At 41.9% G+C, this 24,410-nt stretch overlaps 1 protein-coding gene across 1 annotated transcript; it reads right to left on the reverse strand.

Moving 5' to 3' along the window:
• Positions 1–1,815: 1,815 nt before the first annotated feature.
• FCRL1 (Fc receptor like 1) lies at positions 1,816–23,929 on the reverse strand. Its single transcript, XM_076010418.1, has 11 exons — positions 23,926–23,929; positions 12,952–12,972; positions 10,654–10,923; positions 8,019–8,306; positions 7,577–7,855; positions 7,118–7,234; positions 6,036–6,063; positions 4,924–5,006; positions 4,603–4,697; positions 3,998–4,015; positions 1,816–2,755 (listed from the first exon to the last, which is right to left on the reverse strand). The coding sequence occupies exons 1-11, from the start codon at positions 23,927–23,929 to the stop codon at positions 2,684–2,686; spliced, it is 1,275 nt and encodes a 424-aa protein (XP_075866533.1). The 3' UTR covers positions 1,816–2,683.
• Between the last annotated feature and the right edge of the window lie 481 nt (positions 23,930–24,410).

Consider the following 24,410-nt stretch of genomic DNA (forward strand, 5'->3'; position numbering starts at 1 on the left):
CCAATTAGAATGGCTTTCATTAAAAAGTCCAAAACAATAGATGCCAGTGTGGATGCAGAGAGACAAGAACGCTTATACACTGATGGTAGAACTTCTTTTCCTTCGGGTAGATACCCAATACTGGGATTGCTGGATTGAATGGCAGGTCTACTTTTAGTTCTTTGAGAAATCTCCATAGTTTTCCATAGAGGTTGTACTAATTTTCAGTTGTGCTTACTGTTTGCTAACCATCATTTCTAGGTGCTATATATATGTATATTAACTCAGTTAATACTCATAATAGTCCTAAGAGTTGCATTACTAGTGTAGGTAATTATAATTATTTTCATTTTACAAATGAGAAAACTAAGAAGTACAGATATTACAACATTTATCGAAGGTCACAACTAATAAGTGGCAGAGTTACATTTAAAAACACTGCTATGGTATTAAGGTCCAAGCTCTTAAGGAACTTTACAATAAAATGTATTCCCCTCTTGATTTTTTGCTACCTTATCAAAGTGAAAAGTAGGTGTTCTTATTATCAAATATATCATTTTGTAATAATAACTAAAATAATATTTTAGCTTTTGTAATAGAAAATTTGTATGTATATTTGATTCTGACCCAGAATTTCTAAAGGCATACTTGGGAACTCATTCTCTGACATGGTAACATTTACCTACATTCCTCAAGAAATTATTGGATCTATATTACTGTGGCAGTAAGGCTAAGCATGTGAGATACATGTTATTCTGGTAGGGTACCTTATTTTGTTAAAAAAACATAGAAACACCATGATAATTTTTAAGAGTTATTTTGTGCATTCACAGAATTTGTGTTTTGCGTTGTTTTCCTCTTTTTGTACCTCAGAAATCCTCAGTTTCTGAAGCATCTAGTTTATTGTATGTAGTTGTGAATAAACTTGAAGTTACCCTTGACATTTCTCTTGTTTCTTTCTCTTTGTTTTTTATATTAAAAAGTGTGGAAATTGTGAGGAACTTATATAGCTTGAACCTAAAATTACATATGTATAAAATGTATAAAATGTCAAGAATGTGAAAACAAGTGGTCTGCGATCTCCCCCCCCCAAAAAAAGAAGTTATAAGAAAAAGACAAATAAATACATTGCAAATAGGCAAAGGCTAAACACAAGAAACTTTTATAAGAACTACAAATTAACAGTGAATTTATGAAAAGATGCTCAATTGTGTTAATAATTTTTAAAACTTTAAATTAAATTAACAGTGATACTCTTCCCCCACAAATTGATTCTCTCATATTTTCTTGGTGGATGCATAAATCTATATATAATCTTACTGGAGTGACATTTAAGAGTATTTAACAAAAATATCTAATGTGCATAATTTAAAATGTAATAATCCCAGATTTACAAATTTATCCTTCAGATAATCCAGCAGGAGTGTATAAATATGCTTGTACAAAGACATTTGTTTGAACTTTGTTTTTATAATGTAAAATTTGTGGAAACCATCTTAATGTCCATCAGTGGTGAAAAGGATTAAAATACATTATGCTAATACTTAATGTCACTAAATCATACACTTAAAATGGTTAAAATGATCAATTTTATATTAGGTGTATTTTCCACAATTTAAAAAGAAAACATATGATTTATCTATAAAACAGAATACTATGCAGCATTTTAAAATAGTATAATAGATCTATACACAGATTTGAAAACATTTCATGACAGTTGGTTAACCAGAAATACTTCTAAATACCTATACTAATATATACATATAAATGTTTATACAGAAATAAAAAATAGCTAGAGAGCTACATGCTTAAGTTTTTAACAATGGTTACCACCTGTCATGTTAGCTTATGGGAAAGACTTTAACTTTTTACTTTATATACCTCTAAATTGTTTTAATTTTTGACTGAATATGTGATTGTTTTAAAATTAAAATACAGACTTCAAACCATGTTACTAAGATTTCAAAAAGTTTGTGAATAAAAGAAGAAACACTGCATTCATAAAACCTCTAGAGGCTACACCAAACATAGAACTCTGGATCTGATGAAACTTACAAAGACTAATAAATATGGAGGCTGTGGGACTGGCCTGTGTATATAATACATGTCACTAAAATTGAGTGTAATCACAATAACTTTTTATGTCACTTTGGTTTTAATTCTCATTTGATAGCAGTGACTCAAAATAAACTGAATCACATATTCTAGGTGGAAATAAGGTGATCAATTTAAGTGGTAGGACTGGGGTTTTGCACTATCTGGGCAGAGAAAACACTTGCACAAAATGATGGACACCACAGCTCTCCCTGGTGGAGCAGTCCTGCAAAATCACTCACCCTGGGTTCTTGCCCTCTAAGCTTCACTGTGCCTCCACCCCAGCACCCCAATTTCTTTTACCCCATCCTGTTTCCTCTTATAAAAAGAACCAAGAACACAATTTGACCTGTTCCCAAAAGAACCAGCAGGGATCGGGTTCTGATGACAAAATCCTTCCCACTCCTGTGCCTATTATGTTGGTTCTCCTGGGTGTTTTCTTCAGCGCTGCATCAACTTCATCCCACGCTAGATACAGAAACGGGCTCGTGGAGAGTAGCCCTTGGGCGAGGTGACTGGAAAGCTGACTTGCCAGAAATCTCTGAAGAACATACGGAGTCTGAGGCTTGGGGTCATGGATGGTTTCCAAAGAGCAGAATCTTCTGTAACTTTACATAGCATCTTCATAGTCCTCATCTGTAACGTTTGCCTTCCTCAGCCTAGAGTAGATGTCTAAGGGGTCCTAGAAGCAAAAGGTACATGGATAGGATCAGAGCAGGGAAGACAAGTAGAACATGCCTTCTGTTGGTCCTCTTTCCCCACTAGCCTGGATGCACCCCGTCCTGGCACACCAGACAGCACGTGAAAGACAGCCTCTTGCAGGACTGGGGCCCAGCACTCCCAGAGGGCTGCATCTCACTGGTGAGCTAGAAAGCTGCTCCTGGTGAGCTGCCAACTGATCTAAACATACGAGGCCTTCTCTTGTTCTTGCAGGCCATTCTTAGGCAGTCCCCTGGGTTGTCATTTTTGCCAAGGTTGTCAGAATTTCGTATCCATACACTAAATGTAGCATGTCACTGGGATTTACCGAGGAGCTGAATTCTGTCCTGAAACATCTGGCTGCTACACGACACTAGGCAAAACTGCAAAGCACCTCCTGCCCTTGCACACACGCACACAGTTGGAATTCCTGCACTTTTCAGAAAGTATTTTTGTGACATCAATTTGAGTTTCTTGAAATATTCGAGTTTTAAAGATGGATGATTTTTAATGACACAAATCACTATTAGCTTAGCTTCCTTCATTCCATACTAATTTAGTTTGCTAGTGTGCTTTATAGCACAAAGTGATGGATGTTTGGTTCAACAGTATTTTAGGATAGAGGTTTTTAAATAAATAGAATTTTAGACTAAGCATGCACTGCAGTTTGACTACAAATCATCCATATGCCCTTTGCTAAAGTGAATATGCATGTAACCCTCCAAAGTTTCCGTGTACAATGATATCTTATTGTTATAACCAAACTTCTTTCTTTCTTTCTTTGTTTTTTTTTTTTTTTTTTTTTTTAGACAGAGTCTCACTCTGTTGCCTGGGCTAGAATGCCGTGGCGTCAGCCTAGCTCACAGCAACCTCAAACTCCTGGGCTCAAGCAATCCTCCTGCCTCAGCCTCCCGAGTAGCTGGGACTACATGCACGCACCACCATGCCCGGCTAATTTATATCTATGTATATATTTTTCAGTTGGCCAGCTAATTTCTTTCTATTTTTTTAATTGAAACGGGGTCTCGCTCTTGCTCAGGCTGGTCTTGAACTCCTGAGATAACCAAACATTTTTAATACCTCCATTATTTCAGGCAATAGGGAGGAGGAGGCAGACCATGGAATTTCTGCTCTCCCTACATGGCTGTATTTTAGGAAGTCTGAGAACCAGTCACCAGAGAAAAGAGAGAAAGAACGGGGAGGAAAGAACAAGGGGGACTCTTACCTTACTCTCTATATGTGTCTCCAGGGGTACCACTGTGGAAAAAATGTAAGTGCTGTGAGATTCCACTTATATTGAAAGTCCTTCACTAAACTTGTGTTAGTAAAGGCTTCTTCCTCTCCCATCTGTTTCCTATGGGTTGATTTCCATTAATAGTTCTGTCTCACTTTTCCGTTTATAGCAAGGATGGTTTCTTTAGTATCCAGAGGAAAATTGGCAGCCTGGGTGTAGAAGGGTAATGCCAGGAGGGTCCCATGCTAGAACGGGTCTTTCTACCTCTCAGCGTTTCTGGCCTGCCTTGTGTGGGAGGAGACAACAGCGCCAACGAGGCCACTGTGACGAGGCGCTGGAGTGTGCGGGACGGCCTTAAGAGGGCAGGCGGAAGCCACCATCCTGACGCTTCTGTGTGACTGGGGAGGGAGGCACAAAGTAGGCCAAGTCGGCGCCAGCCCTGGGCTCTACTCGAGGCAGCTTCCAGACCCAAGATCAGGCTCCAAATAGGCACAGTGATGATGCCCCTAGACAGCTCCCAGGGCAGAAGCAGCTGCTATCTGCCACGCACAGACACTGAGTGTCCTCGGGGTTCCGGGAGAGACAAAATCAGAGACGAATTTGCTCCCTCGTGTCTCACCTGCTGCTGATGCCTGTTCCTGCTGGTTACTGTACACCAACGAATAAATCTCATCCCCACTGACAGCATTCACTGGAAGAAAAGAAAGGCAAGATCATGGCAGAGTCATAGTCCCTCATTCCTGCCTTTCGACTTGCTCCACGCCTGCCACCTATCACAGCCATGATGAAAGCTGAGTCATTCATTTGCAGAGCAGGCCGTGGCCCAGCAGGGTCAGGCTTGGCTAGCAGGTGTCACCCCCTTGCCCCATCCCTGGCGTGCTCTACCCACTCTGGCCCAGGTCTTTGGGGAGCCTCACCATTTTCGTATGTAGGCGGGAGCTGCACGGGGGCAGGTGAGTTGAGGTAGGTGAATTCTCGGGGTACAGGTCTGGGAGGGGTCCTGCAAACACAGAAACAGGTGCTATCTATCTGGGACCACATCACAGACATCGCTATTTGAGACTTTGGATAAGACGCTGAAGGAGAGACGCCTGTTAGAAGAAATGGGTTGGAGCAGAACGTAAACTTATGGGGAAATTGGCAACCGGAAGGCACAGCAGTGTGGCACGAGCCACGGCCCGTCCGTGGGCTGAATGGGGCATTGCTGAGCGTGCACGAGAGTGTCCTCCACGAGTGTAAGGTCCTTATCTGACTGGCTCACTGTAGTAAGGTGCACACCCAGAATGGTGCCACTCCCATCATAGGTGCCCCGTAAATATTAAATGAAGAAATATTAATTCACCCCAGGTGGAAAGCAGGTGTCTGGACAGAACAAGCAACTTGAGCAAGGGGCAGAAGAAAATGGTCATGAATATGTACATGTAGCACTGAAAGAGTGCTACTCTGATTTGGAAAAACTCTCTGCTAATTGTTGGTATAAATAATAATACACTATAAAATAGATCAACTAAACATTGATATTTCTAGATGGAAGTATTCTTTAAATCTTTTCCTTCTCTCTTCTAAACTTCTGAAGAATTTCATCAACAATCTGTTCAGTATGTTTATTACTGTGTGTCTTGCATTCCAGAAATGTGTATATATCTTATTTACCCTAAAATTTTTTAAGACTCTCATGATCTTTCCATATTTTCACACCTCCCTGCACTCAACAAAAAGACTTACAGGCTCTCAGATACTGGTTGACTGAGTGAATAAATGCATGGTTTTGGTCCAATCAGTGCAACGTTCTTATTCTGCGGATAAGTATTTAAGAGGATCAGTAGGAAAAATAATGAAAAGATTTAATGTAATTGGTTAATATGTAGATCTTAAAGATGGGAAATGTCAGTGAATGTTCAGTGGGAGAATGCGGGAGTGAGTTTCGGGTATGATAAGACAGGAAAAAAATTCATGAAAGAATAATTTTAATTTAAAAAAAATGGATTTTCTGCATAATTGATGTATATGAAGAAAGTAGAGGCCTCACCTGGGTGGGTCACTGGCTGAACGTCTTCCTGCAAGCCAAACAAATGCACACACATCAGTGGAGGGAAATCCTCAGTGCTTTCATACAGCCCTGTGCAGGGTGTGCCTCATGCCCCGATGCCTGTTGCAGATGCCACCATGTGCCCTGCAGACATCCTGGCAATGTGTAGCGTGTTCACTGCAGAGATGAGGAGACTCAGGTCCAGGAGAATGAAGCGAACTTCCCAAAGCCAATTAGTAGCAGATCTAGGACTTGAACCTAAGTCTTTGAGCCCTCACGTATGTTAAATGTTTTGGTTTTGGTTTTGCAACCACACCACCCAATCTTATCGTGACTAAGGTCCTCGAAAGCATGTGCTGACACAACCATATTACGGGTGGAGTGAGATGCTCAAAGATGCCAGAAACACTTAGAATTTAAATGAGAGTCTCACACTGTCTTCTTTTGCCTTGTCTCCAACTTGCTGAATGAAGAATAGGAGACCAAGATTAAACATACAAATAAATATGTGATTACCAATTGTGGTAAACTGTGAAACTAAATAACTTGCATCTCGGAAGAGAACCATTGTGGGCTGGGTGGCCAGGTAAAGAATCTTGGAGAAAATGGCACTTCAGCAGAAAAGTGAGAAAAATCCAATAGTGAGTAGAGTGTGTGGATGTGTGAATAAGCATTTCAGAGAAAAGGAAAAGCATGTGACAATAGTCTAAGGTGCATAAGAATTGACACATTGCATTAAGAACTGGGAGGTTGTTAGGATGGTTGGAGCTGCTACTGTATTTCTCTTCTGGGGACCAATTAATTATTTTAAATGAATTATATTTCCATATAGCAATTAAATAACAAAAGTACAAAACGTCAGCTGAGCCTCAACTAATAACATGGAGAGTGGAGAACTTTACCAAAAATTTTGAACTATTTTAATAGGCCCTGTTCCCGTGTGCTAGGGGTGTGAGCAGCTTCCTAGGTAAGGTGGCTAACAACACGAATTCATCTTTTGCAGTATACATGTCACAAATCCAGCCCATTTCAGTGAAAACAAAGGTCACCGTAACAAAATATCCGTCCCTATAAATACTAACCTATTTTTCTCTTGAGCCAGTAGCAAAATAAGAGGGCCACTGTGGAGGGAGCCAGGGTGCCAAGCAGCCCCTCGATGACTCCTGATGAGAGATGACCCCTTCTCTCCTCGACAGGCACTGGGGGGAAAGACCTGCGCGTGAGCTGCTCAGAGGAAGGGCTAGGGGTTCGGGGAGCAGGCATCCTGGATGTGGGGCACGCCCAAGGTCTGCTCTTCCAAGACGGGACTTGCTTATTTGTCTGGGGACATGCAACTTATCACATTGATGAAACAAGAAGAGAGGCACCCAACCTTCTTGTCCTCCAAGCCGTGCCAATACATGACCCATGACAGCACCACAGGAGCCCACAGGAGCCCCAACTTGGGTAGCCACCTCCAGAGGCAGGCGGCGACAGCGAAACTCTCCCAGGATGCTGGGAAAGAGACGCCGCCCAAGACAACCCCACAGCCTGAGTTATACCTGTGAAGTTGAGTGTCACCTCCTCACTGCGCTGGGCCCCCAGGCCATTGTCGGCCTCACAGGAGTAATTTCCAGAATGTTCTGCAGTCAGGGAGAAGTTGAAGGACGCTCCTCCTCCAGAGGGGGCCGAGCTGCTCCCCAGGGTGACATCCTCGTGATAGAACTGGTACAGGATCGGGGGGGAGCCTCTAGGGGCCTCACAGTGGAGCTCCACCACGTCCCCCACCGCAGCCTGGGCCCCGGGTGCCGTGATGGTGAGGACGGGGCGAGACACTGGAACTGACAGAGATGGTGGACTCTCAGAGCGGGCCTCTGACCATGTGACAGACTCATAGTCCCTGCCCACCGAGGCTCGGCCCCGTGAACTTCCTCAGCGTGCCCCAGGGAAATGCGGAGCCCACTCTGGGATGTGCTGGCTGAGCCGTGGGGTCGTGGCACTTACTTCTGACAGTGATGCTCACCAGTCCGCTGGGCATGAAGCCATAGCCATTGTCAGCCGCACAGTAATATTGCTCAGCATCACTCTTCCTCACCTCTGGGAGCTCAAACTCCGCTGTCAGTGAGTGCTGGGTCTTTTTTCCCAGGTTTAAACCCAGGGCCCCTTTGTACCAGATGAAGGTGATGTTTCCCGTGCCCTTAGCCACCGAGCAGATGAAGACCAGCTTGCCTCCCTCTGTCACCTGTCCCCCTGGGGGCTGGGTCTCCAAGCTCACATCAGAGATGGGGACTCCTGTGTGAACACAAGATGACATAGGGGGCCCCTGAGTAGGGAGAATTTCAGGGACATGGAGTAGGTGTGACAGGCTTGGAAGCAAAGCCTGCGAGTAAAGTCAGTGATTACATAGTTTAATGGAGGAGGGTGCAGTTCTGCTGATTTAGAATCAGCATAGGTTGGGTTGGTGGTTGTAGGGCAAGAAAGACACCACAATATTACTACGGAGGGTGTGGCATTGCCTCTCTCCCCAGCACAACACGACTCCCATTACCCTGATCTTGCAAACTCTCAGCTTTCAAGGCACAACAGTATAGTGACTACAATTCCAAATCGTAAGTCAACCTGCCTTATTTGAATACTGGTTCCAACTCTCCTACTTGCTGTGTGTGCTTGATCAAATTACTTAACTTCTCTGAGACTCAATTTCCCGTCTGTGAAACGGAGAAGGTAATTGTAGTTATCTCCTGTGCTTGCGAAGGTTCAATTATATAATACAAAGCGTGCGAAACCTTAAAACGGGGGCCTGCCGCATATGAACTGCTCCATGATTTTTGTTGTGGTGGTGGTCCGGTTTCACCGGTGTGGAATTCTTAGCAAGGTTGGGAAGCCCAGCCTTCTGGAGGTATTAGACATTGGCCTCATGGCACACAGGTGGGTCTTTGTCTGAGAACGGGAGAGGATGTCAGGAGTGTCAACCCCGATGTGGAGTAACATGGGTCAAACTCACAAAACACTCTTCTCTTTTCATCTTTTGGAATCAAGCTCCAACTTCCCTTCCACAAGCTCTGCTCTGCTCCTCTTCTGCAGGGCCTTCGTCACCACCTCAGTCAGTTGTCTCCCCTCCCCGCCCCCCAAGCCTCTACTGACACAAGGAAGCACCCACAGCCCAACCTGCTTGCTCAGAGTGCTGGTTGGCCACCGACTTCTTTTTTTTTTTTAATTAAATGGGATATTTATTTATTTTATTTTTTTTTATTATTTCGGCATATGATGGGGGTACAGATTTTAAGGTTTCAATAAATGCCCTTTCCCCCTCCCCCCACAAGTCTGAGTCTCCATCATGACCATCCCCCAGACGGTGTACATCTCACTCACTATGTATGTATATACCCACCCCCTGCCCCCCTGCCCAATACCCTATTACTGTAGTACCTATGTGTCCACTTAGGTGCTGTTCATTTAATACCAGTTTGCTGGTGAGTATATGTGGTTCTTGTTTTTCCATTCTTGGGATACTTCACTTAGTAGTATGGGTTCCAGCTCTAACCAGGAAAATATAAGATGTGCTATATCACCGTTATTTCTTAGAGCTGAATAGTACTCCATGGTATACATATACCACATTTTATTAATCCATTCTTGGATTGATGGGCACTGATATAAAACCATCCTCATATAGCCATCTAATCTTTGACAAAGCAGACAAAAACATATGCTGGGGAAAAGAATCCCTTTTCAATAAATGGTGCTGGGAAAACTGGATAGCCACTTGTAGAAGGCTAAAGCAGGACCCACACCTTTCACCTCTCACAAAAATCAACTCACGCTGGATAACAGACTTAAACCTAAGGTATGAAAGTATTAGAATTCTAGAGGAAAAAGTTGGAAACACTCTCCTAGACATCGGCCTAGGCAAAGAGTTTATAAAGAAGTCCCCAAAGGCAATCACAGCAGCAACAAAAATAAATAAATGGGACATGATCAAACTAAAAAGCTTCTGCACAGCCAAAGAAACAGTCATGAGAGTAAACAGACAACCTACAGAGTGGGAGGAAAAAAAATTTTTTTTTTGAGACAGAGTCTCGCTTTGTTGCCCAGGCTAGAGTGAGTGCCGTGGCGTCTGCCTAGCTCACAGCAACCTCAAACTCCTGGGCTCAAGTGATCCTGCTGCCTCAGCCTCCCGAGTAGCTGGGACTACAGGCATGCGCCACCATGCCCGGCTAATTTAAGGGAGAAAATTTTTGCATCCTACGCATCTGATAAGGGGTTGATAACTAGAATATACTTAGAACTCACGAAAATCAGCAAGAAAAAAAATCAAATAACCCTATTAAAAAATGGGCAAAGGACTTGGGCACCGACTTCTTGTAGTCAGGGACCGAGCGGTGTGCAGCTGTTTCCCCTCACACCCTCCAGCACAGTGAAGACACACAGGAAGGGTTTCCTAAATATTCCGTTTGCCAAAGGGAAACAGCAAGAACACGAGAGAAGGTCTCTTAAGGACCCTAGCAAAGAGAAAGTCAGGTGCATCTCCCAAACGGCTCCTACTCTCAGATGTAGACCCCGACAGACAGGGAGGACCGGCCTCTTGCCTCTGCCCCTCCTCGGCCCACCCGGGGAGACTGGCCCCACCCGCACTCACTCCGCACGTCCAGCTGGAATATCCGGCTTCTCAAGACTTTGGGTGCCGTTGTCTTGGCTTCACACCGGTAGAAGCCTGAGTCCTCCCTACGCACGGCTGCGATTTGGAGCTCCCGGGAGCGGCTCCAGCCCAGCCTCAGGACCCGTTCGTCTCTGAAGAAGCGGAACTGGGGCCCATCATCTGACGACTGTGGATGGGGCTGAGTCCTACAGGTCAGGGTCACTGGGCTCCCCTCTGTGGGCTGGGAGGGGCTGGCTATCAGAAGCAGCTCTGGAGAGAGAAACCGAACACAACGGCAGGGCAATGGGGTTCCGAGTTCCTGGTGAGAGGCACTTTGTGTCTCAGCACGTGCAGACAAGACTCAAAGAAACAGCCGGTTGGGCACACATACCACCCCTCATGTCACGACCACCCCTCACCCGGGGGCTTTCCTTTGCCATGAACTCACCCTGTTCACCCTGGCACATCCTGCCCCATGCAGTGGCATCTCCAACCAGAAGGCAATGCTTATCTTTGACTTATTCATTTTTGACGTTTCTAGCCATGAGCTAGAAACACCTTTCCCGATGCCAGTACAGGAATACTGAGGACTGTCCCTGGACCTGGCATTGGAGATGCTGAAGCTTGAAGTTGTAGTAAAAGCGAACACATTTCTTTCATCCTTGTCATAAGCCATATTGGCAATTTTCTTCTGTTCCCTTTCCTCTGACATCTCAGAATCACACTACCTCTTTCAAAGACAGAGTATGGGACCTGGAGGCTCAGTCAGTCAGGGAGAGGCATGGAGCAACTCAATCCTCTCCTCACTGGCTCCGTCCTGCCCCTCTTATTGCTATTTTTATTGGAAGCAGAGGGGTCCACTGGCCCGGAATACCCTGTATGCAGGGTATACAGCCCTGCTCCATCGGTCTGGGATTCTAGACAAACCTCTGTAGAAACCAGGACATGAGGAGCACAGTTACTCCATATCTGAAGCTCTTTGGGGTCTTAAAGACTTTTTTCTTGATGAATAAAGACGGCTAAAGTTGTGCTCTGCTTTCACCCTCCTCCTTATCTCCCCTACTTGCAGCAGCCCACGAAAAATGTCACAATCCCTGATAGGATTGACTTTGGAGGCCTTTGTTTATCCAATCCTCAGAGGCTTTGTCTTGTGGGAATTTTTAATAATTTCCCTAAAAGAAGCCTCTTTATCTCCTCGGCAGGGGGCAGGGGAGATTCCTAGCCCCAATATATCTAATCACCAAGCCTTTCTACAGCCATACTTTTCCCTGGGAACTTTTAAACACCAGTTCCAGCCTTGGTATGAGAATGTTTGTTTTGTCCTAGGACATGGAATACCTCGCATTTTAGAGTCACTTTCTTTCCTTGGAAAACTGTGGTAGCCAGAAAACCAACCAGCAGCACAGCTTTTGGAGATGAGCAGAGAAAGAAATTTTAAGCAAGGCATTTGGCCACCTGTAACTCACTCCTCTCGGTGGCGCTGGGGTAGGGCTGGGGCCACAGCACCCAGAGACCCTGCGCTCCCTAGTTGCACTTGCAGCCTGTGTTCGTGGGGTAGCAGGACAATCTCTTTTAAGCCCATGGTTAGTATTTTACGCACAGACGGGCAGTTCTCACCTATATTAGATTTGAACATGCTTTAGTGAAAGATTTCTTCTGAAGGGAGGGAATATTTTCTCCTCTCCTCCTCTGGTAATGGTATGACTTTGAATCAGGATCACAGCAATGAAATAATTTGCATAAACTGGGGTGTGAGAGAGAAAACAAGCTGGGGTAACCAGTGTGTCTGCAGAGTGGAGCTAAAAATAGGAAAGAGGCAGCGATACTACTTCATTCTGCACGTGGCCCGAGGATCGACTGTACTGTTGTTCTCCACGGATGTGTGGTTTCGCCATTTCCTCCACCACCCCTGGTGGAGCACCCAGCTGAGGAGCACAGGGGACTTGGAGTCCCCGAGTCTAGAAGGACAGAGATTCTTCTACCATGAGTCTTCAGTACTCTCTGCCTTCCTTGTGCAAACGGCATCTCTCTCCCTATGCTGGGACGTCTCAGAGAGAAGACTGTGTTCTCAGGAAGGTTGGAGCAAGACCCGCTCACCTCGCGGAACGGGCATGTGTCAGGTGCACAACTGGTGTGAACCCAGAGCTGCCCGGGGCCAAGGGAGCTGCCACCTGATGTGGTCTTGGACAGGTTGCTGTCTGACAGGGGAGGCTCAGACAGCCATCCACAGGCCTCCTGTGCTACCCTGAGCGACAAGGCACCCACAGACCATGAAGAAGAAAGGGAAGTGCAACTCACCGATGGGTTCACAGAGTGGAGCTGGAAGAGAATTCAGCAGAGATCAGTACAAAGCAGCAAATCCACACATCCACAAAGTTTCACTCCTCCAGGAGCCTTCCCAGCAATGCACCCTCCTTCCCTCGTGGCCTCCCTGCTTCTCCCCTTTCCACCCGCCTTTCCTCTTTCTCTCCTCATCCCTCCCTTCTTTCATCTTCCCTCCCTCCCTGGTTATCTTCCTCCCATCCTTCCTGCCTGCCTTCCTTCTTTCTCTCTGTTCCTTTTCCCGAATTCCTTATCAACTGCAGGACACCTGCCCACAAAACAATGCATTTTTTTTAATGATCATAAGATAACTTCCAATAATTTTTGTCATCTGTGATTGGGAGATGGAGTCTTTGTTCTTAACCAATCAGCAGCTCCCTCTTCAAGCCCCTCCTTCCCGCTCCCACCTCCTCCTCTCAAAAGTCTTGACAATGCAGCTCCAGACTCACTGTCTCATGCTAACAGCAGACTCAGGCAAGGGGAGTGCAAGTTCTCTTGCTCAAGGCATGGGGCCCCTTTGTTTACTAACAGAAGATCAGAGGAGGCTTAGGTCCAGAGAAGATATTCAGATTTCTCCGAAAATTTTCTTCTATCCCAAGGATTTGACCATAATATTATGGCATAATGATCAAGAAGGAAAAATTCTGGGGAGAATGCAGGCTTTGTACCTAGATGACATAGATTTGAGTCCTGGCTCTTCCTTTTACAAGTTGTGTGACCCTGCGAAGATGCCTATGCTTTAGTTTCCTTTTCTGTAAAATGTAAATAATAATAGTACCCACCTCACAGAATTTTTGTGAGGATTAAATAAGTTGATATCCATAAAGAGCTTAGAATAGTGCCTGGAATTTACTTAGCAATCAATAAATATTATCTCATTGTTATCTATTTTAGGCCATGTTTAGTTTGAGATACCTACTTTTTTAGGTTAAATGATTACTTGAATAATTAGCTCCCCAGGTAGGAGGAGGGACCCAATAGGAGCCAGCATAAAAATCATACTTTATATATTCATCCATACAACAAATAATTGTGAGTGCTTACTGCATGCCAGGCATTGTGCATGGGGCTCGGGTTACAGGAGTGAACATGAATGACAGTCCTTAATGTCAAGGAATTTGCATGATAGTGGAATAGGGCCAATTTAAAAAGAAATATACAATATTATTTCAGAGGATGAAATACTATAAGGTGCTATAAGAAAAATAAAACAGAGAAATAAGTTATAGACTATCTTAGGATAGTCTTGACTAGATAGACTCTAACTCAGTAACAACTTGAATGGAATCAGGTAGCAAGTCTTGTGACTGTTTAGGAAAGAGCATCCCTGGCAGAGAAGACAGCAAATGCAAAAGCCTTGAGAAGGGAATGAGCTTGTCCAGGTGGCAATGAGAAGGCAAGTGCACCTGGAACTTCCTGGGAGGGGAACACTGGTGGTTACTGATGTGGAAGCAGTAGGCAGGAGCCAGTCATGGGGAGGCTCTGGAGATGTGGCCAACAGTTTTGGATTTCATTCTAGATGTGATGGGCAGCTATGGGCAGTTCTGACTTAATTTACATCAGTAAAATCACTCTGATGGTGTGAGGAAAACAGATCATAGAAGTACTAGAGAAGCAGGGAGACCATTAGTGGGAATGTAGTCTTGGAGAGTAAGAATAACGACTCAGATTGGACAGTACTGGTGCTATCAAGTGGTCACATTTCAGTATAAATTTTGAAAGTAGAATCAATAGGAATTGCTCATGGATTAAATAAAAAGTTCAAAATAAGAGAGGAATTAAGTATGACTCCTAGAGTTGGGGCCACAGTGAATGGTATAGACATTTAATGAATTGGAGAAATTCTGGGAAGAAAGAAGTTCAGTTTTGTTTTGGTGGTGGTACAGGTGCAACATTTGAGTTTAAGATGACTGTTAGACACCTGAGTGGTAGTTGAATACATGAGAAGGATTCAAAACAGAGGTCAAAGCTGGAGAAATAAGCTTAAGTTTAAGCATAAAGTAACCCATAAAGTGACAAAATTATATAATTTGGAGAACTGAGTATGGATTTCAAAGAGAAGTCTGGGTATCAGCATTGGGAAGTTCCACCATTTTGAGGCCAATAGAGAATCCAACAAAGGACTGAGAAGCAGCAGACACTGAGTTAGAAGGAAAACTAGCAGAATATCATATTCCAGAAACCAAGTGAAAATGTGTTTCCAGAAGAGGGAGTGATCAAATACCCCTGGGAGGTTGAGTAAAATAAGAAATTAAAATTGACTCCTGGATGAGGCGACATGAAGGTCATTGATGATATTAGCAAGAGCAACTTTAGTGGAATGGTAAGGATAAATAATTGATTACAGTGGGCTCAGGAGAGGAAGAGGAAGAACTACAGGGACTTAGAGCAGATTCATAGTCACCAGGGGTTAGGGACGGGGGAGTATTTGACAATAAATGGATTGATGGGATAGGAAATTTTTGAAGTAACAGAAATATTCTGTATTTTGATTCTGCTGGTAGTCACATGGCTCCAAACCTTTGTCAAAAATCATCAGCAATGTTTCAGAAAAGTGAATCTTAATGTAATATAAATGAAAAATGAATTTCAAAGAAAGAAAGGCTGGGAGGAAGTGAAACAAAGGCAGAAACTCACTGAAAATTTTATAAAGGGAGACAGAGAGGTGGTGCAGTCAATGGAGGAGACTATCAGATCATATTTCTATTATTTTAAGATAAAAGACATTGTAAGAGATGTCAGCAAGATGGCTGACTGGAGGTGCTTAACCTTCATTCCTCCCATCCCCAGAAAAGGACCAAAACAATGCATAAACAGCTACATTTTGGCTAGATTGTCTAAAGGAGAGTGCTGGAGTACAATAAGAGAATGGCAGAAATTCTGTGGAACACAGAAACTCAGGATGGCTGCATGAAGGAGAGAATGAAACACTCTCCCTCTCCACCATGTCTCCCTAGTTGAGATCAGCTCAAAACCAGCAGGGACTTTTCCCTGCAAAGGAAAGGTAAGCAGAAGGCCCCCAGAAGCTCCCATTACTGTTTTGCTACTGAAAATCCTGCAGCCTTCACAAGCCCTAAGCCCAGTTTAGGAGACTGCCTGGAGCTCACATTGCTGCACTATTCCAGAGAAGGAGCCCACACTGTGCCCACCCCCATTACCCAACCTACTACTGTATGGCACCATCTTGAAACTGGAGCCACCTCTAGAGTGCATCCTTCTCTGGGGGCCAATAGCCACTGCATCTTTCCATCCCTGGGGCTTCGCCTTCATTGCACCATGCTCATACATAGTAGCATACCATTCCCTAGCTGAGCTGCTGTAGCTCCCTAAACCCTGGGAACGAGCTGCATAGGAGGCACTCTATCTTCTCCATCCAAGTGGCTGCAGTGCCCCAACTCTGGCTACTCAAATCCTAGGCTCAATTGAACAGCTGTGACTTTATCACCCTAGTCCACATGGTGCCCTGTCCACCAAAGAACAGGTTGTCTTGCCCAGCAGGTAAGTCAAGCCTGAGCCAGCAAACCAGCCATGTGCCCTCTCAGCAAGTGAACCAGCCCAGCACCCTCGCCCCAGGGAAGCTCAGCTGAGCTGTTAGACCAAACAGATGCCTCCTTGGTATGCAAACCAGCTAGCACTCCGTGCCTGGGGAAACAGAGTTTTGGCCCAGGAGAATAGGCACAACCATGGTGCCTGAGATTGTGTTTTGCCTCCCCCGACCTCAGGAAACATAGCTTTTACTGATCTGTATTACCCTGCCCTCTGGGCCAAACAGCCTAAGTATCCTGACTCCCTGGATCTGGAACAGCCCTCTGGAGTTGGAACTACTAAGCACAGCACCTTTCTGGGGAGTAAAGCCAACATTGTGTTGCTGCCCACACCAAGAGCCCAAGCCACAGCTTCCCCACCACCATTCCTGGGTCCTTGCTGCCACTATACGTGACCTCACAGAGCCCAGCCCACTGCTGTGTCCCACTGTTCCAGAGTCCAGAGTTACCAACTATGTGGTATTCTCTCAGTGCCTGAGTTGCCTCTATGGCTTATTAGATCAAGAATTCAAATTGTAGGTATGTTCTGCTCCCCAAGGTCTGAGCCTCTGGAACATCCTTAATCGCTGGAGCCATGCCAGTGCAGTGCCCTGAGCACCAGGATTAAAGTCACACCTACATCCCTGCCCCTCGGGTCCAAGCTACTAGGGGGTGTCTCCAAGTCATAGTCCTTGGCTTGATGGGAGAGCTATGTTCATCCATGCCTAAGAGAGTGAAACTGCATCCAGGCATACATGCCACAGTAGTTCAACAAGACACTGACTCCAGGACCCCAGATCCACAGCCACTCTGAGCATCTGTATCATTGAACACAGCACCATTGTAGATGCCTGTAGCCCTGGTCAGACCTAACACCAAGAGGGATCCACTCAGGTAAGTCTCCCAACTATAAAGAGAAAAAGAACAGGAGGTTCCCTAAAGCCCTTGCCACTGAGAACACTAACAATCTACCTTGCCACCACCACTTCCACAAACTTCAGCAGCCTAGGCCACTGAGGGACACACAGGCATTGCTGACATTGATTGCAGCTGAAGAAATTACACAGACCCCACACTACTAGAACCAAAGCCAATGTACCCTTTCCAACCAACACCCTATAAAAGTGCAAGAGGCAACTGGCTCACCAGATGCAAAGATACTGAGCAGGAACACAAAAAACATGAGAAAACAAGGAAACATGACACCACCAAAGGAACACAATAATTTTCCAGTAACTGACCCCAAAGAATGGAAATTTATGAATTGGTCAAAAAGGAATCCAAAGTGATGATCTTAAGGAAATTCAGCAAGATACAAGAGAATACAGATAAACAATTTAATGAAATCAGAAAAATAATTCATGATCTGAATAATAAATTCAACAAAGAGATAAATATCATGAAAAAAGTCCAGATAGAAATCTTAGAGCTGAATACAATGAATGCAATTAAAATAAAATACAATTGAGAGTTTCAACAGAAGACTAGATCAAGAGGAAGAAAGAACTGCTAAACTCCTATGTTCAACTCCTTGAACATAGATTTTTTTTTTTAACTAACTCAGGTGTAAAAAAGTAAAAACTATGTTAAAAAGTGAAGAAAGCCTACAGGAATTATGGGCCTCCTATTCTGGGAGGCCGAGGTGGGCGGATCGCTCAAGGTCAGGAGTTCGAAATCAGCCTGAGCAAGAGCAAGAACCCGTCTCTACTAAAAATAGAAAGAAAAATAATTGGCCAACTAAAATATATAGAAAAAATTAGCCGGGCATGGTGGCACATGCCTGTAGTCCCAGCTACTCAGGAGGCTGAGGCAGAAGGATTGCTTGAGCCCATGAGTTTGAGGTTGCTGTGAGCTAGGCTGACACCATGGCACTCTAGCCCTGGCAACAGACTGAGACTCTGTCTCAAATAAATAAATGCTGAAAGAGAAAAAAAAAAAAAAACTGTTAGTAAAGAATACTATACCCAGCAAAGGTATCTTTCAGAAATGAAGCCAAAATAAAACTGTCAGTAAGACAGAAAAAAAAAATCTGTCAATAAAGAATACTATACCTAGCAAAGGTATTCTTCAGAAATGAAGGTAAAATAAAGTCTCACTCAGACAAGTAAAAGCTAATATAATTCATTAGACCAGCCTTAAAAGAACTGCTTAAGGGAGTACGCCAATCAGAAGTGAAAGGACAATAATTACTATCATGAAAACATATGAAAGTATAAAACTCACTAGTAGAGGTAAATTTATAATTAATTTCAGAAAACTCCAATTCTGTAAAGATGGTATGTAATACTTTCAATTCTCTAGTGTAAAGGTTAAAAATCAAAATGGTCAATAATAACTATAGCTACAATAAGTTGTTAAGGAACAGACAATATAAAGTGATATAAATTCAGGCAATAAAAATATAAATTGTGAAGGAGAGGGTAAGTCTAGACCAAAGTTAAATTGTTATCAGTTTGAACTAGACCAACGTTAATTTGTTAGCAGTTTAAAATAGTCTATTATAAGATTTTTTTATGCAAGTCCCATGGTAACCACAAAGAAAAATATTAGAGCAGGTACACAAATGAGAGGGAGAAAAAAATAAAAACTTAGCACTATAAAAAACACCAAACTGCAAAGGTATACAAGAGAGAAAGAAAGGAACAAAGGATCTACAAAACAATCAGAAAAAAATTAACAAAAATGGATGCAGTAAGTCCACACCTATCAACATTAACCTTGAATATAAATGGATTAAATTCTTCAATTAAATGATATACAATGGCTCAATGAATTTTTTAAAAAGCAAGACCTAACTATATTCTGCCTACAAGAAACTCACTTTTTGTGTAAGGACACACCTAGACAGAAAGTGAAGGGATAGAAAAAGATATTCCATGCAAATGGAAACCAAAGAGAATAAAATTAGGTATACTTATATCAGATATAATAAACTTTAAGTCAAAAACTATAAAAAGAGGCAAAGAAGGTCATTATATAATGATAAAGAGGTTAATTCATCAAGAAGATATTAATATTACAATTACAAATATATATATACATCCAACACTGGAGCTCCCAAATATATAAAGCAAATATTATTAGACCTTAAAGGGAAGGTAGACTGCAATATCATAACATTAGGGGACTTTAACACCACACTTCCAGCAATGGACAATCATCCAGACCAGAAAATCAACAAAGAAACATCAGATTGAAACTGCACTCTAGACCAAATGGACCTAACAGACATTTACAGAAATTCCATCCAACAGCTACAGAATATACACTCTTCTTAACTATACATGGAACATTCTCAAGGATAGATCATATGCCAGGCAACAAAACAAGTCTTAAAACATTGAAGAAGATTGGAAACATATCAAGTATCTTCTGGCCACAAGCATATAAAACTAAAAATCAGTAACAGAAAGAACTTCAGAAACTTTACAAATACATGGAAATTAAACAACATGCTCCTGAATAGCCAATGATTCAATAAATAGACTAAAAGAGAATTTTTTAAATTTCTTAAAAAAAGTGAAAATGGAACCACACATATCCAATTCAATGGAATACAGACAAAGCAGTTCTAAGAGAGGAAGTTTATAGCAATAAATGCCTACAGTGAAAAAGAAAGATCTAAAATAAGCAACCTAATGTTACACTACAAGGAGCTAGAAAAACAAGAGCAAACTCAGCCCAGAAATAGTAGGAGGAAGGAAATAATAAAGATCAGTGCAGAAATAAATGAAATAGGACTGTAAAAGCAATACAAAAGATTAGTGAAGCAAAGAGTTGAATTTTTAAAAAGTTAAACAAGGTCAACAAACTAGATGAAATAAGAAAGAAAACTACAGACTAATATCCCAGATGAACATAAATGCAGAAATCCTCAACAAAGTACTAGCAAACCAAATTCAACAGCACGTTAAAAAGATCATTTACCATGATCAAGTGGGTGATGCAAGGGTGGTTCCACATATACAAATCAATAAACATGATACATCACATTAACAAAATAAAGGATATGATCATTTCAATAGATGCACAAAAAGCATCTGACAAAATTCAACAAAATTCAACATTCATGTTAAAAACTCTCAACAAATGAGGTATAGAAGGAATGTACTTAAACATCATAAAGGCCATATATGACAAATGAACAGTTAGCTAACATCATATTGAATGGGGTAAAGTTGAAAACTTTTCTTCAAGATCTAGAATGAGACAAGGATGCCCATTTTTGCCACTTCTATTCAACATGGTACTGGAATTCCTGAAAGTAAATAGGCAATAAAAAGAAGTAAAAGTTTCCAAGTTGGAAAGGAAGAAGTTAAATTGTACTTGTTTGTAATGAGATGATCTTATATATAGAAAACCCTAAAGATTCTACCAAAAAAACCTATTATATCTAATTAATTAATTCAGTCAATTTTCAGAATACAAAATAAATGTATGAAAATCAGTAGTGCTCTGTACACCAATAGCAAACAATCTGAAAAAAAGAAATCAAGAAAATATTCCCATTCACAATAGCTACAACAAATAAAATAAAATACTTAGGAATAAATTTCACCAAGGAGGTGAAAGATCACTGCACTGAAAATTATAAAACATTAGCAAAAGAAATTGAAGAAGATACAAATAAATAAAAAGATGTCCCAGGTTCATGGATTGGAAGAATAAATATTGTTAAAATGTTCATACTAACCAAAAAGATCTGCAGATTCAATGCAACCACCATCAACATACCAATGACCTTCTTTACAGAAATAGAAAACAATCCTAAAATTTGTATGACCCTGAATAGCCAAAGCAACCTTGATCAAAAAGAAAACAAAATAAAAAGCTAAATGGAGGGATTACACTACCTAACTATAACTTCAAAATGTACTACAGAGCCAAAGCTAAAGCAGTCAAAACAGCAATGGTACTAGCATAAAAAGAGACACATAGATCAATGGAAGAAAATAGAGAGCCCAGAAATAAATCCACACATTTACAGCTAACCGATTTTTTTAAAAGGTGTCAAGAACATGTCTCTTCACCAAATGGTGTTGGGAAAATTCGATATCCACATGCAGAAGAATGAAATTAGACCTTTATTTCTCATCATAAACATAAAATAAACTCAAAATGGATTAAGGACTTAAATGTAACACCCTAAATTGTGAAACTACAAGAAAAAAACATGGAGGAAAATCTCTATGACATTGGTCTGAGCAATGATTTTTTTGAATATGACCTCAAAAGCAAAGAGAACAAAGGCAAAAAATAGACAAATGGGATTACATCAAACCAAAAGACTTATGCACAGCAAAAGAAACAATCAACAAAGTGAAAAAGACAACCTACAGAATGGGAGAAAATATCGGCAAACTATACATCAATAAGGAGTAAATATCCAAAATATACAAGGAACTCAAACAACTCAATTATAAGAAAAGAAACAACCCTATTAATAATGGTCCAAAGACCTGAACAGACATTTCTCAAAAGAAGACATACAAATGGCCAACAGGTATATTTAAAAATATTCAGCATCACCAGTCATCTGGGAAATGCAAATCAAAACCATAATGATGTATCACCTCACACTTGTTAGAATGGCTGTTATCAAAAAGACAAAAGATTCCAAGTGCTGGAAAGGATGCAGAGAAAAGGGAACATTTACACACTGTTGGTGGGAATGTAAATTGGAACTGCCATTATGGAAAACAGTATGGAAGCTCTTCAAACTGTAACAAATAGAACTACTATATGATCCAGCAATCCCACTACTGGATATATATACCCAAAGGAATTTAAATCATTTATTTTAAAGAGATATCTGCACTCCCATGTTTATTGCAGCACTATTTACAATAGCCAAGACATGGAATCAAAGTAGGTATTCATCACTGAACGAATGGATGAAGAAAATGTTGTTGTATATGTACCATGGAATACTACTCAGCCATAAAAGAGAATGAAATCATGTCTTTTGCAGCAACATAAATGGAACTGGAGGCCATTATCTTAGTGAAATAACTCAGAAACAGAAAGTCAAATAGCACATATTCTCCCTCATAAGTGAGAGCTAAGTAACATGCGCACATGGACATAAAGAGTGGAATAAAAGACATTGGGAACTTGGAATGGTGAGAGGGTGAGGAGAGGGTGAGGGATGGGAAATTAATTAATGGGTATAAGGCTGTGCACTAAAATCCTAGACTTCACCACTATGCAATATACCTATGTAACAAAACTGCACTTGTATCCTCTAAATCTATAAAAGAAAATGAGGTATATATACACAATGAAATACTCTTCAGCCATAAAAAATAATTAAATCCTGTCATTTGCAATAGCATGGGTGAACCTGAAGGACATCATGTGAAGTGAAATAAACCAGGCACAGAAAGACAAATACCACATGATTTCAGTCCTATGTGGAATTTTAAAAAGCTGATCTCATAGAAGGACAGAGTAGAATAGTTGTTTCCAGAGGCTTGGGTAGTTAGGGGAGAAAGGGGAATGGAGAAATGTTGGTCAAAGTACAATAACTACAGTTAGATAGGAAGGGAAGAGAGTCTGGAATAGATAAATACATAGAGACAGAAAGTAGATAAACGATTGCATGGGGCTCTGGGGTATGTGAGGATAGGTGGGCAGCTGGGAGAGAAATTGGGAATGACTGCTAATGATTATGGAGTTGCTTTCTTTGGTGATGAAAATGTTCTAAAATTGATTTGTGCTGATGGCTGCACAACTCTATGATCATACGAAAAATCATTGAATTGTACTCTTTAAATGGGCAAATTGTATGATATGTGGATTATATCTCAATAAAGCTGTTTTATTTAAAAAGAAAGAGAATTTCTGGTGACAGGTACACTGAAAGCCCTGACTTTAGCAGGATATAATTTATCCATGTAATAAAAAAACACTTGTATCCTCTAAATTTCTCTAGATAAAATAATTTTTAAAATATATTATAGCAAGTTTGTATATTTATGGAAATAATCTAAAATGGAGAAACATTTTGACAATGGAGCAAAGTTTTTGAGAAAGTAAGAGGGTCTTGAAGCCAAAGCACAGGTGGAGAGTCTTGTCTTCAATAGGAAGAGGGGCAATGTCTTCATGCAGGGGAGAGAAGGCAGCGTATATGAACACAGAGACCGGTGGGTTGACAGACCTGGCCATCCATAGAAAGATGAGGAAATGTTCTTCTTGTTGCTTTTATCTTCTCAATGAAATATGAAGCAAGACTATAAATTGAGAGTGAAAAGGGAGAAGTTTGAGGTGGAAGGGTAAGGTATGAAATAGTGGTCCTCAAGAGTGCAAACGTGTAGGAGGATTGCCTGCCACTGCTGTTGGCCACCTGAGATTTGGGGTTCTACATTTAAAAGGAGATAAGTCAACAAGGTTGTGCCTTTTGTTAAAGTCACGTTCAGCTGCTTACGCATGGGTGCGACACATGCAGAAGAATGTGTTGTTCGGGACAGTGCTACAGGGAAGAGAGATGAAGGTGTACCCAAGGGAGGGTTGTGGTGGTGGACTGCAGAATCTAAGCTAACACCGTGAAAAGTGAGCACATGCAGTGTAGTAACTGATACTGGAAAAATGATCCTGAGGAGTTGAACGTGTGTTGGAGATAGATAGAGAGCTAGAGAAAGGGAGCTAGGAATATGATGTTGTGGGAGGGTGGACGCTGAAAACAAAGGGATGATGCTAAGTCCTGAGGTTTGACAGTAGGAATGGGGACTCAACGAGGAATAAAAAGAATTAATGTTGATAATAAGAAGGGCAAGGAACTCAGAGGCCAATTTGCTGTGCAGATTTTCTTTGTGGCTATTGAATACACTGAGAACTAAGACAGATTTAATGGTGGAAAGGAAGACAGACAGTGAACACTTCCTAATAGATACAAACTAAATGGATGGCTTT

The sequence above is a fragment of the Microcebus murinus genome, chromosome 2 (assembly GCF_040939455.1).
Source record: "Microcebus murinus isolate Inina chromosome 2, M.murinus_Inina_mat1.0, whole genome shotgun sequence".
Classification (NCBI taxonomy): Eukaryota; Metazoa; Chordata; class Mammalia; order Primates; family Cheirogaleidae; genus Microcebus; species Microcebus murinus.